The 13,776-nt window shown below is 42.2% G+C and overlaps 1 protein-coding gene across 2 annotated transcripts in view; it reads left to right on the top strand.

Moving 5' to 3' along the window:
• Positions 1-13,776, top strand: part of ddr2a (discoidin domain receptor tyrosine kinase 2a) — a 43,942-nt gene that overhangs the window by 28,827 nt on the left and 1,339 nt on the right. The window contains exons 3-15 of one of the 2 annotated variants that reach the window (XM_084722845.1): positions 4,831-4,933; positions 5,537-5,768; positions 6,283-6,430; positions 8,118-8,220; positions 9,278-9,461; positions 9,552-9,792; positions 10,236-10,301; positions 11,567-11,703; positions 11,841-12,000; positions 12,234-12,466; positions 12,592-12,719; positions 12,845-13,042; positions 13,127-13,361. In XM_084722845.1, coding sequence (XP_084578971.1) covers positions 4,831-4,933; positions 5,537-5,768; positions 6,283-6,430; positions 8,118-8,220; positions 9,278-9,461; positions 9,552-9,792; positions 10,236-10,301; positions 11,567-11,703; positions 11,841-12,000; positions 12,234-12,466; positions 12,592-12,719; positions 12,845-13,042; positions 13,127-13,361 — 2,168 coding nt within the window. Of the gene's footprint in view, positions 1-4,830; positions 4,934-5,536; positions 5,769-6,282; positions 6,431-8,117; positions 8,221-9,277; positions 9,462-9,551; positions 9,793-10,235; positions 10,302-11,566; positions 11,704-11,789; positions 12,001-12,233; positions 12,467-12,591; positions 12,720-12,844; positions 13,043-13,126; positions 13,362-13,776 lie in introns of both variants that reach the window. The other variant, XM_084722844.1, reaches the window with a different exon arrangement.

Raw genomic sequence — 13,776 nt, 5'->3', positions numbered from 1 at the left:
ACATCTTCTCCTCGCAACTGCGGGGATGGGTAACCTGGAGCGTTTCTGACGCTTAAAATGGTGTTGCTAGCTGTCTCTTTGGCAGAGAGGTCTCACTCTGCTGCTGTTTCTATTCAAATTAGGCAGACTACTGTTTGTGAAATATCCAAAGTCAAAATCGATTTTGCATTGTGTTGTGCTATACATCATCTATACCTCAGTATCTGGCCCAACAATAAACAAAAAGTCATTTTGTAGGCATTATCTGGGATTTTTAATGGTATTTCAGAGAAAACAATTAAAAACACTCAATGACTCACCCTGCATTCAGGGGCGTACACAAAACACCCTCACTGATTTAATTACAGTTACCTGATGGACAGTAGCTTTAGATTTATTGGTAAAGTAACTAATTGCGTGTGTTAGCTGCTGTTTGCGGGCAACAGAAATAGACTCAGCAGCCTCCCAGTGAACACAGCCAGTGACCAGGAAACACTCATTCATTGCTATGAGCTACTGTCAACACCATTCAATGTCTATCACAAGTCTCTCCCAAGCTGCCTGTTTGAAACATGTCAGCATTAATAATTATTTATATTTTTATATAGTCCCGCACTGTACAGATATTTTCATTTTAGTCCTGCTATTCAGGCTGAGTAAAGTGTGCAGATTAAAAACAGTTTCTCCAGCTGCTCCCAGGTCTTCGAACAGATTCCTCCTTTGAGCTGTGTAATTGTAGCTTAATGTGTAATGTCATTTTCTTTTTGTTTGTTAAAATTGGTATTGAAAAAAGTATTGTTTAGGAACTGGTTGTGTTGTTATGTTTGGATGATACCCAGCCCAGACTGTGGTCATCCCTTTCTTCATGTCCATGTCTCTTCTCTTCACACTCGTGAATGAGGCTCCTGTGCTCCTCTTCTGGCTTAAGTGCAGGAACACCCGCCGCAAACCCCATAACCCCCTGACCAGGCTGCAACACTGCACAAATGACAGATACATTTCAGCTACTTGATGCCAGTTGTTATTATCATTCAAGCTTCTCCACTTTATTTTCAAACACTGATGTTCTTTGTCATTTTATCCTGCTCTGATTTTATTCTTAATCATTTATTGGAGATCACTGCTGTTTCTCTTGAAGCAGGTTCTGACGATTTGTGTTTTACTACTGCTATCAAACGTACAGTTTGAGCACAGCACCTATCATTAAAATGGTTTTGTAATTATGGAGCTAAGGATACCGCTAATATGAGAAGAGCAAGATGATTTCTGTTGATGTGGTCTGCTTATAGCCGAGACGATCTGGTGCGAGGAGAGAAATCGGAGTGGCGTGGAGGGGAGGGGTGTAAACAGTTGGGGATGAATGATGAGGGATGAAGTGAAGAGGGCAGCGTGGAACAAAGGTTAGAGAGGACGACATGAAAGGAGGCGAATGTAGACATCTGGAAGAGTTTTTGTTTGTCACTATGTCGCTGCCAAGACGAAAGCCTGCCTGTGTGTGCGTGTGTGCGGTTGCGTTGCATCTACGCCTGGTTTTTGTGTGCTCAGACATGTGAGCTGTGTATCAGGTCATCAGTCCTGGTCCCAAACCTTCAGGGGCTTCCACATCTTGACTTTTAAGCAAATATTTGGAGGAGATGAAGAAAAGAGGAAGAGAGAATCACATGGAGAGAAGAAGGAGGAAAGAGGGAGCAGGACAGGGACACAGAAGGCCTTGAACCTCCAGCTCTGCTGTTGCTGGCATCTTCTCAAAGGTTTTTCTGTGAGACAAGGGGCCAGGCGAACAGGGTCAGTCTGACTCCAGCCCCACTGAAAGTCGTGGCCCAACGCTATCACATACACAGAAATCAAGTTTTTCCAAAGGCTCTTTCATCCAAAAATCAGGCTAACCAGCGGTCATATCCTGTTGGGCGGAGTTATCAATGTCAGGCCCAAAACACAAGATCAACCAACCCTGTAGATAACAGGAGGTGGAAATGTGACCTTTCATTTCTGCTTCAGCTTTCTGAGAAATAAAGGTGCTAACTAGAATCAAGAAGGGTTCTTTGGTTCCCGGTAAAACCTTTTTCCCACTTGGAGCCCTGTTAGTTCTACCTAGAACCCAACATTGAGGGTTATACCTATAACCATCTGCAAGAGGTTCCACCCAGAGCACCCTATGAGGGATTGTACTGTACAGAGAACTCTTATATGGTGTAATGGTTCCACCCAGAACCCTCTCAGGGGATTCTACCAAGAACACATTTATATTATTAGGACAATGAAGTCTAGATAAACCCTTGAGGTCTTCAAATTTTCAACATAAAGAACTCTTTCTACCAAAAAGGGTTCTTGATGGAACTCATAGTCAAAAAAGGGTTCTTCAGAAGCAAGTGATTCTGGGTGGAAACTTAGCCCGCCAGGAAGAACCCTTTTAGATCCCTTATTTCTGTTTTTGCAGAAACACCCAGAAAGCAGTAGATTCATTCAGAGCCTCCTTGTAAAAGTTAATGGATAACATGTCCACTGTGTCATGCTCAGTTCGCCACTCGCCCTCTGAGTCTTAATGAGTTGAGGACTGTCTAAATCACGCTGTTAACGTTTATCACCTCTCACCACTGAGGAGGACAGAAGAAGCCAGTTAGAGACCACACAGGAGGAGCGGGAGGAAGACAGAGAGGAGACAGAACAAAAAGGAGTGTGAGGGGGTGGAGGGGCATGCAGGAAACAGAGGGCATATTCCTTCTATTGACCACACAGTGGGGGCGTGATGGGCTCAAACCAGCCAGTTTTACCACACACACACACACACACACACACACACACACACACACACACACACACACACACACACACACACACACACACACCAGCACTGTTTGGACTGGCAGAGACACTGAATGGATCCAGCTATTATTTCAATAAAGCAACCACCATTTGAGTGCAAGGAGTGTGTGGTTGCTTGTGTGTGTGTGTGTGTGTGTGTGTGTGTGTGTGTGTGTGTGTGTGTGTGTGTGTGTGTGTTCAGTCCTCTCACATCACCACCCCACCCCTCCATCCAGCACTATCCATCACATTCTGCAGGTTTCTTGACAGAAGCTGGGAATTAAGTAGTTCTGTCTTAGAAATGTCTGAGAGCGTCTGGTGAATGTTTAAGTACGGTTTCAAATTTTCAACGCCGACCGACCAGCGCTGTGGTTGGTCTGAGAGAGGCGAGGGGAGTCGCATGTTTGAGAGAGTGATAATCCAAATCGCCTTAAATACCAGAGGTGGAAAGACTATTAGAATATCCTGCTTAAATAGAAGCACTGTTGTAGACTTGAGCACATAGAGGTAAAATACTTTAATTAAAAACTACACTTTTTCCATAAGTAATTGTCAAAAGACAATTATCCTGACAGTCAACATTTAAATGTGAATATACCGTTCCAATTAGCTGAGGTGGAAGAACTATTCAGAGTCTCTGCTTGAAGGAATGGTACATAAATTGACGTACATTCAAAAAAATATGCATATTTGCTTTCTTAATGGCAGTGAGATGAGAATATCAATACCTCATCCATTAAATACAATACTACAGCCAGCAGTTAGTTAGTTTACAGCAGACGTCATCAAAAAGCTGTGCGCACATTTTGGCAACAGAAGTCATCCAGACGAGTTATCAAGGTTGAATTAAACATTTTATCAGCAGCAAAATCACCAACTCGTTTGTTTAGTATATGATACTTCAGAATCGATATTCCAGCGGTCGATATAAGTTGTTCAAAATTCTGACAGGATCTCGACCGTTTCACAGTCTGTGGCTGCAAGCAATTAAATGTGTTGACTGGACTGAGGACGCGATCAAAACTGCTCATGTTTGCAGCGGCCCATTGACAAGCTGTTGTGGTCCACCGTACATCCGTTGCCAAGATGCGCATGCAGCTCATTGTTTACAAACTGTAAAAGGGTCTATATAACCCACACTAACACCACAGCTTGTCGATTTTACTAGTTTTAGCTAGCTTGTAGCTTGGAAAGAAAGCCAAAGAGTGTATCAACTTAATATTCAAGCTAAATTTGAAAGCTAAATTTAAGTAATCACCGTGAGGACAAAATGGCCTGTCATCTGCCAAGTCCACTACTTAAGTCCTCATCATTAAAGTGTTTTCTCTTGTAAAATGGAAAAATTAAGTTTGAAAACTTCTTGGGTGAAGAAGCTTTGCGTCACATGTGGAATTTTTGTTATTCAATCTATTTAATATATTGTTTATGGCTCCAACTCAGGACTGCAGTACTAACTTTTGAAAGCTACATTTTACATATTTCTCCTTTAATTAACTGCATAACAATGCATCCTATTTTATATGCTCATTGTAGGTATTTAATATATGAATGTGAAAAGTAATGAAATGGAGTACAAATGGTCAAGTAAAATCAGAGTACCTCACAAACTTTTTGTGAGTCCTGTACTTGAGTAAATGCACACTTCCATTAGCTAAATCTCAAATTCAGTGACACAAACCAGACTGGAGTTTTACTTCATGACAAATCATTTTCTTGGGTTGCTTACAAAGACAAAGAGGAAACCAAAAGAAATAACATATTTTCCCAAATGTGTCATAATAATGGCATAATCAATGGTTTATTGTGTAATTCTGGCCTTTCCCAGACTACATAGTAAAAAAATTGACTTACGTCTAATCACTGCTTCAAAATGTACTCAAAAAAAGAACCATTAAACAAAAAGCTACTCATTAACAACACCACTTGTAATTAGTCCCTTCCCTCTCTTAGAGTGTTGAGTGGATCTTCCTCTGTTGACCTTCGCTGCTAGTTTCATATTCATCTGTTTATCTTCCTCATCTTTTATTCAAATGTATTTGTGTGTCTCAGGTGTGTGTCGGTATCCTCTGGGCATGTCAGGAGGACAGATACAGGACGAGGACATCTCTGCCTCCAGCCAGTGGTCCGAATCCACTGCTGCTAGATATGGCAGGTATGTGTCACACACACACACACACACACACATACAAACGCACACACACACACGCTTCATCGAATGTTTACCCTGATAATGAGCGTGTGTGTGGGTGGTTTGTCCTGTAAGGTGCCTGTGCCTGTTTATTTGCAGTAAGCCACAAACTGGGGTATCAGTTCTACTCACAGCCGCATGATTAAGGAGGGATTTCTCTGTGTGTGTGTGTATGTGTGTGTGTGTGTGTGTGTGTGTGTGTGTGTGTGCTCAGAAGAACTTGGGTGGCCTTCAGTAAGCATCAGGATAATGATGTAACACCCTCTCCCCATCTATCCTGACTGTGTTTTCAGTCTTGCCTGGCTCCCCCTCGCCCCTGCCAGCCCCTTGCCCAAAATTAACACTTTAAGATGAATTTACAACACAGGCTGTCACTGAGGTGTTTTTATAACAGGCTGTAAGACGTGAAATCCGCCGCCGCACTCACTTGTGCTTTCCTCTCACCTTTTCCTCTCCGTTCTGCCCTAATTTTTCTTCTCCCTCAGTTTTCCCTTTCCTGCTGTAATTCTAATATTAATATTTCATCTTCTCCCCTCCATCCCTTTCTCTTTCCTGTCTTTCTCCCAGGTTGGACTTTGAGGAGGGTGATGGTGCATGGTGTCCAGAGATAACGGTGGAGCCTGACAGCCTGAAGGAGTTTCTCCAGATTGACCTGCGCTCACTCCACTTCATCACCCTTGTGGGCACTCAGGGTCGTCATGCGGGAGGCATCGGGAATGAGTTCGCCCAGATGTACAAGATTAAGTACAGCCGTGATGGAAGCCGCTGGATCTCATGGAGGAACAGGCAGGGCAAGCAGGTCAGTCAGCCTGTCATTCACACTGTGTTGGGCATAACCATAGCTGGACTCACACCTCTAGGGTGCCCTCCTTTATGACGCGCCCGCTAGGATGCCCTTCCAGCAGAGAAAACATGGTAAAGTGCTCTCTAGAGTGGCCTTATGTCCGAGACAATGTGATAAAGTGCCCTCTAGGCTGCCCTTCTGTTTGCCTCTGCCCCTCAGACAACCTGAGTCTGCCACGGGACATAACCCCATTTCATAATCTATTCTGACCTTTACAACACACTTCTGATAAAGCTGTGCTGTGTACTGATACTCATTGACTTGTTTCAGGTCATAGTTTTATGGCCTGTCATTGTTTATACATGGTATGACAGTTTATAGTCCTCATAGAGATAGTTTACCAAACTGATTCATTAATTCTTCATAAATGATAAAAGGAGGTCATGACTTTGTTATCTCGCAGCTTCATTCTCGATCAGTACTGAGCTTCCTCATGAGGTCAAGGTGTGTTTGTCTGTTTTACCTGCAGGTGATTGAAGGGAACAGGAACGCCTACGACATTGTCCTCAAGGACCTCGAGCCTCCCATCATCGCTCGCTTTGTCCGCTTCATGCCCGTTACGGACCACTCCATGAACGTCTGCATGAGAGTGGAGCTCTACGGCTGTGAATGGCTGGGTAAGACGTGAGGACGTGAGAGAAGATACGGTATGCAGGGACTGATGAGCGAGGAGGCTGGGAACAAAGATCACAGCTGAGCTGAGACACCAGACCTTACCTTTGAGCCCATTAAGGGAAAGCAGGAAACTGCTGTGTAAACAACACTGATGATTAACTATTGAACAACCACTTTAACCTAATAATCCCAATATCACCCCTAAATGAAAGCATTTTATATCTTTGTTTTTTTAAGAATGCTGAAAACCACATTTTCTATACATGTGCTCTTGGCATGTGTTACTTGCTGCTTCCAGTGGCAGTGGTACTCTTCCTATTACTGCTGTTCTTCTCGTCTTTCACGGTTCCCATACTCAAAATCTCAAGATAAAGTCTGGCACATGTGTCAAGATTCAAGCCACTTTTGGGCATTTTTGGTGCCCCCTGTGGGCATTCACACTCATGTAAAATGTTTGCATATGTATCCAGGGGTTCGTAAACTTTTCCATGTCATGGCCCCCTTCATAGTACGTTCAGACAGTTTTAAACACTCTTTTAAGAGGGTCTCCGAGCAAAGAAGACACATAGGTCACCTGTAGCCATTCTTTCAAGCAGTGGTAAATCCATATTTTACATGTGCTGCATCATACTTGTGAGCTTTATTTGGCCAGGAGTTCTTTGCATTTTTTGCACCTGAGTATTTGTCAGGTGGGAAGGTGGTCTGCTCGTCAGGGTTTTTACTTCTAAAAAAGTGAGTTAGAATGAGTCAGCTGCTGGCTTTACTGGCGAGCAGGGCAACTTTGTGGCAGGATCAGGTCAACACTGACTGAAAGATGCACAAGAATTCAATATGCTATATGACAGAAATTAATAGTATAATTATCAACAATTATATTTTATAATAATTCACAGAATTATAATGATTATTGATTTTTTGGTAGCATTTTTATGAGGTCCTCTTGGTGGTCCCCACTTTGAAAATCACTGCTTTAAGTAAATTTCTTTAAATTTAAATCTGGTTAGCAGAGTTGTTAACCATGAGCATACTAAGGTTATATGGTTTATCTGAGTACAAAAGAACAAAGGGAATTTTTGAAAAGTTCAATATGGAAGCAGATTTGTCATGCAGACTTGATGAGTCATGTGAGCAGGATTTTTAGCATAGCCTACAAAATAAATGGAGATGTTTTCACATGTCTAAAAAATACACGAAGCAATAAACTTTCAAAAGAGTTTCAGGATACAAACCAGGTGCAATTTAAGATCAGAGTAGAAGAAAAGGAAAAAGAAAAGCACAGGAGACATACAGGAGCATGAATAACCAGGTTAGTCATGTTCTATGTAAAACCCACATACCCAGGATAAGCCTCATAACCAGGATACTTGTGTGCATATAAACACGCTGACTGTCATCAGGCCCTCTAATAAAACAACAATTCTGTATTTTCTATATGTTCCGATATCACATTTGTACATTTTTACTTTTTCCTGTATTTTGTATAATGGAAAATTCTGCCTATATGTCTTGTGTGTAATTTGCTACATATTTCTTGGTAATTCAACTATAAGTAGCTGTCGTGAGCTCGAAAATCTCAACTATTTATTTGGACAAAACTTTTCTGCCTAACGTGAGTTTGGAAAAATTGACTCAAAAAATGTTTCACGGTTATTAAATCTAAAAAATGAATCATTTGTCTTGTCTTCACAGATGGTCTTGTGTCGTACAACGCTCCAGCGGGAGAACAGATGAACTTGCCTGCTTACCCTGTTTATGTCAATGACTCTGTGTATGATGGAGCTGTCATCCACAGGTGTGTGTGTGTGTGTGTGTGTGTGTGTGTGCTTCATTATTCCTACATTGCCTAACCATTGGTCTCATCCTCCGTCAGTACTGTTTCCCCTCACCTTGTTGTTGCCCAGTCACCATGGTGAAAGCAAAGAGACAGACGGTGGTGAGTGGGTCATGGTGGTTTACTGTTAGGCAATACCTCATGGGAATGACTGAGTCAACCGTGCTTATGAAGTTTAGAAACCGGAATGAACCAATCAGGGTTTTGTTGACTGTAGTGTTTGGATCCTGGTGTGGTGAATAATGTCCTCCATGACACAGGCACACTTCCGTCTCTCTGTAGAGAAAATGGCCTTTACAAATCACAGCCAACAGCGGGAGTGAGGAAATGGTTTTACAATGCTGCCACCTAGTGTTTACTGGTTGTATCATAAACACCTGCCTCAGTATCCCTTAACAATAAAGACTACCCTCATAAGTCATTCATAAATGGTTTAGAATTAGGTTGGACACACTTTTTAATTAACAAGTATAAACAAGTTACAGTTACAAGTTACAAGTAACATTACAAATTATTGTTTTTATTGTGTTGAAGCACTTTGTGTTGCACTGTGAAAAGTGCTACATAAATAAAGTTTGATGGATTTATCGGTCGACTGTTTTGTACAGATAGTACAAAAATCCAAATTATTAAAATAAATTAAAATAACTGAAAAGAAAAGCAGCAAATTCTCACATTTGTGAAGCTTAAACAATGACACACTGTGCTGGAAGTCAGCCAATTAAGGGAACTTAGCAGCCTTGTACCATTTTACATCGTAACAATACAAAACAATAGTTTTCCATAATTTTGTTTTGTTTTGTTTTTTGCCCACCATTATGTTTCAGTCTTGGCCTTGCAAACGAAAACGTTTTGACATCCCTGGTCTAATGTTTTGTACTAGGTTATTAATGGTTTTATAAAGTCTATGCAATTAACAACTTCATTATAACCTATTTATAAATCATTTTATAAGAGCAGTCTTACTGCAAAGTTGTTTTTTTGCCTCTCTTTACGCTCTTTTTTCTGTGTTTCTCAGTATGACGGAGGGTTTGGGCCAGCTGACTGATGGAGTGTGCGGTCTGGATGATTTCACGCACAGTCATGTCTACAATGTGTGGCCTGGGTACGACTACGTGGGTTGGAGCAATGAGAGCTTCCCAAATGGATATGTGGAAATCATGTTTGAGTTTGACCGCACTCGAAACTTCACCACCATGAAAGTGAGCGTCCTGATAGTATGAGCTGATATGTTCCATTTTTTGCACCTCTCGTTATTGAAAGTCTCCCGCATGCCTTTTATTTGTGTCCAGGTCCACTGCAACAACATGTTCTCACGGCACGTCAAGGCCTTCCGCCAGGTGGTGTGTTACTTCCGCTCTGAATCAGACTGGGAGGCCCCGCCGCTGTCCTTCAGCCCTGTGGTGGATGAGAAGAACCCCAGCGCCCGCTTCGTCACTGTGAACCTGGCCAATCACATGGCTAGTGCCATCAAGTGCCAGTTCTACTTCGCTGATGCCTGGATGCTGTTCAGTGAGATCACCTTCCAGTCAGGTATGGACTAAACAACTGCAGTAAGATTCCTGGTAGTCCTACATTCATATATATCTAGTTGTACTTTTAAAGGGACGGTTCACCCCAAAAGTATATATATTCCCTCTTTCCTGCGATGCTATTTATAAATCTGAGTTCAGCTGAGTTTTGGAGAGGTCTGCTTCCTCTCAACAGACCTTGAGATGAGCAGTTTCAGGAGGGACTACTTTCTTTCTGTGATAAAAAGAAAGTATTTTTTTACAAGTCCAGAGCTCAACAACTCACACCAAAATAGCACCACAGACCAAAGGAAAATATGTATTTTTGATTTTGCACTGTACTATCCCTTTATTGCCTTATTTACTAATGCAAATATTTGGAAACTGCATATAAAACACCATATATTTTTGAGTTTGATGAGTGCTAAAGATGAAGTAAAAGCTCTGCATCATCTGGCTTTTCAGATACAGCCATGTACAACACAACACTGGCTCCACCCAAGACTGGACTGACGCCTAACACACAACCAGGTCAGTGATCACTCCACACGCACACTTGATGTCCTGTGCATATTGTACACATCCGATAAAACATTTTGTCATGCATGACAAATAACAATATAGCATCTTTTGTTGCCAACAACCCTGTCTGAGCATGTGACAAAGTTTCAGTGTATCATCAGCAAGAAATAGTTCAGTTCAGATCTTTATTGTTCCAAGAAAACATAACACAGAAAACACCAAACTGAGTTTATCAGCATTAAGAGCATTTGTTGTTTCTTACAGAGAGGTCTGTATTTGCTGTGATGGATGTAGCAAAGTTACCCAGTCGATTCCTATTTAAGATTCCCATACATGTACCAACACCATTAAGTTTTTAGGTAACATAAAAAAAACAACAACTTTAACCTATGCAGAAAATAGCTCAGACACTGTCACACTTTCCACTTCCTTTAACCCTAACCCCATTTAAAAATGGTCTGCGGTGATATTTGGCTTTCCTTTCGTGTGCATAAAGTCTGTGTGAAAGTCTGCTCATAGATGCAACTTTCACATCGGAGCGGCCCCCCCGCTGCTTTTACTTCACCAAACCAACAAAACAGAAAAAGAGCAAGATAGAGCAAAAGAAAAAGAGAGATTTATATTCCTTCAAGACTGGAATTTATCCTGATATCCTGATATTGGGCTGAAATGAGCTTTTTCTCAGCAGACATTTCGACTTGTCATGGCAGGAAACGCACAGGTGGAACTAATAACATTGATTATTGGCTCTCTTCCATTTAGGTATGTCAGTTTGCAAAATTATATGGTCCGTAATGTGGCACGCCTACATGGAATGAAGCCACTTTTAATGTTATTAGTCACACTTGTTTGATAGGGGTCACTACCTGCTGTTGCATGTTTATTCTGCTTTTACAGCACATTTCACTTAAACCCTTTAAAGGTCCGTTGTGTGAGATTTGCAGGGATTTGTTGGCAGAATACAGCCTGAAATCATCAACTGAAAATAAAAATGTTTGCAAGTGTGAGATGTTTGCAAGCTCACTGCTAGATGCCACTAAATCCTACACACTGGTCCTTTTGTAAGTTAAAAATATCAATGAGTTATTAAGAGAGAATTATTTTTTTGGGGAAAATACTTCCAAATACATATAACCTGTACATAAAGAATAAAGAATGAATAAAGAATAACAAATGTCATGATTTAATCGAGAAAGATGGTATGGTCCTCCACATAGTCTGCAGATAGTTTAGTCTCCATCTTAACGAGGTGTCTCTCCCTGTTCACTCTATAGAAGATGACCCCACCCACAAAGTAGATGACAGCAACACACGGATTCTGATTGGTTGTTTAGTGGCCATCATCTTCATCCTTGTGGCCATCATCGTCATCATCCTATGGAGGCAGGTGTGGCAGAAGATGCTGGAGAAGGTGAGCTCATGTGCATTCTCATTGAAATTTCTTAAATCAGGAGGTAGTCAGATCTGTTCCTTCACCCCCGACATCCTTTATTCTAGGCCTCTCGTCGGATGCTGGATGATGAACTAACTGCTAGTTTGTCAATACAGAGTGAGACGTTCGCCTACAACCACAACCAGTCGAGCACAACCAGTGAGCAGGAATCTAACTCCACCTATGAGCGCATCTTCCCCCTCGGTCCTGACTACCAGGAACCATCACGCCTCATATGCAAGCTGCCGGAGTTTGCTCAGAGCTCAGAGGAGCCTGGTAGGTGGACACACATGTCGGCTTACATATACACATCCATTTATGATCAACATGGTCACCATAATCAGAAAATGGCAGCAGACCAAATGCAGATGTCTGTGGTATACCATTATAATGTGTAGCCCGTATGGGATGAGCCCATCAACAGACGTATTGAGACTTATTCTACTCATTTTTACAAAAGAACACCTTCAAGTCCATCAATACTTACCATTTCCTGTGTTGTGGTGCAGCTTCTACGAGCACAGCAGCCTCTAAATCCACCACAACTACTGTGGCCCAGGATGGCGTCCCTCACTACGCAGAGGCCGACATTGTAAACCTGCAGGGTGTGACTGGAAGCAACACGTATGCAATACCTGCAGTAACTATGGACCTGTTGTCAGGGAAGGATGTTGTAGTGGAGGAGTTCCCACGCAAGCTGCTCACATTCAAAGAGAAGCTGGGAGAGGGCCAGTTCGGAGAGGTGTGCGCTCTTTTTACCAGCTTTTCTCATATCTCTAGACACCTTAAAGCACAGACCAAGTTATAAATTCTGTATTTCTCCTCTCTTCTTTCTTCTTGCTCCTCTCTGCTTCCTCTTTGACTCAGGTGCACCTGTGTGAAGCTGAAGGAATGCAGGAGTTCATGAATAAAGAGTTTTTATTTGACATCCCTGAGGACCAGCCAGTTTTAGTGGCTGTGAAGATGCTCCGTTCAGATGCCAACAAAAATGCAAGGTATCGCCTCTAAAAGCCCGAAGCACCTGCAGCTGAAAATACATCTTGAAATTAAAATGTTAAGTGTATAATATTTTTTTCTCTCTATGCAAAGTAATTCACTTCTTTTTTCGTGCTGTTTTTAGGAATGACTTCCTGAAAGAGATAAAGATCATGTCACGTTTGAAGGACCCCAACATCATCCGCCTGCTGGCTGTGTGCATCTACAGCGACCCTCTGTGTATGATCACAGAGTACATGGAAAATGGAGATCTCAACCAGTTCCTGTCCCGCCATGAACCTGAGGGACAACTGGCTCTGCTCAGCAATGCTCCTACTGTCAGGTGAGTGGTGTTGAACGTACCCGAGCTGTATGTATTTATTTCTGTTCCAAGCACATGACATGGTATCTTCTCTCTCCTCACCAGCTTCAGCAATCTGTGCTACATGGCCGCTCAGATAGCGTCAGGGATGAAGTACCTCTCCTCTTTAAATTTTGTTCATCGAGACTTGGCCACGCGGAATTGCCTGGTGGGCAAAAACTACACAATAAAGATAGCTGACTTCGGCATGAGCAGAAACCTGTACAGCGGGGACTACTACCGCATCCAGGGCAGAGCGGTACTGCCTATACGCTGGATGTCATGGGAGAGCATCCTGCTGGTAAGGACAACTACATAAAGGGAAGATTAAGCCCTTCTAAATTTCTCAGTACTTGCTATATTGAGCAAGATCACTGAGTTCTTCTGCTCATGGACCTGTGCTGGAAGTACCTACATGTGCCAGGATACATTGCGTACAAGCTTCTACCCCCATGTTGCTGTGTAACACCCCCTAACCTATAGCTATTACTTTGATGGCCCAAACATAGCATCAGGTGACAAAAATACTCAAGCATGTCCTAGCTACCCAGAGGAGGGGACTAGAAATCCAAGCTGAAATAGCCTTAGTTCTCCCGCGCTCATGTGGTGTCGGAATAATTAGTTTCCAACTAGGAAAATTCTCATGAATGCCCCCTCAAGTCGGAACAACAACTCAGAAAGTTGTTGAAAACTTTGGTACATGACCTGCTGAATTT

The sequence above is a fragment of the Lutjanus erythropterus genome, chromosome 7 (assembly GCF_056507025.1).
Source record: "Lutjanus erythropterus isolate fLutEry1 chromosome 7, fLutEry1.hap2, whole genome shotgun sequence".
In the NCBI taxonomy this organism is placed as follows: domain Eukaryota; kingdom Metazoa; phylum Chordata; class Actinopteri; order Lutjaniformes; family Lutjanidae; genus Lutjanus; species Lutjanus erythropterus.
This window is presented reverse-complemented; position numbering and strand designations above follow the sequence as displayed.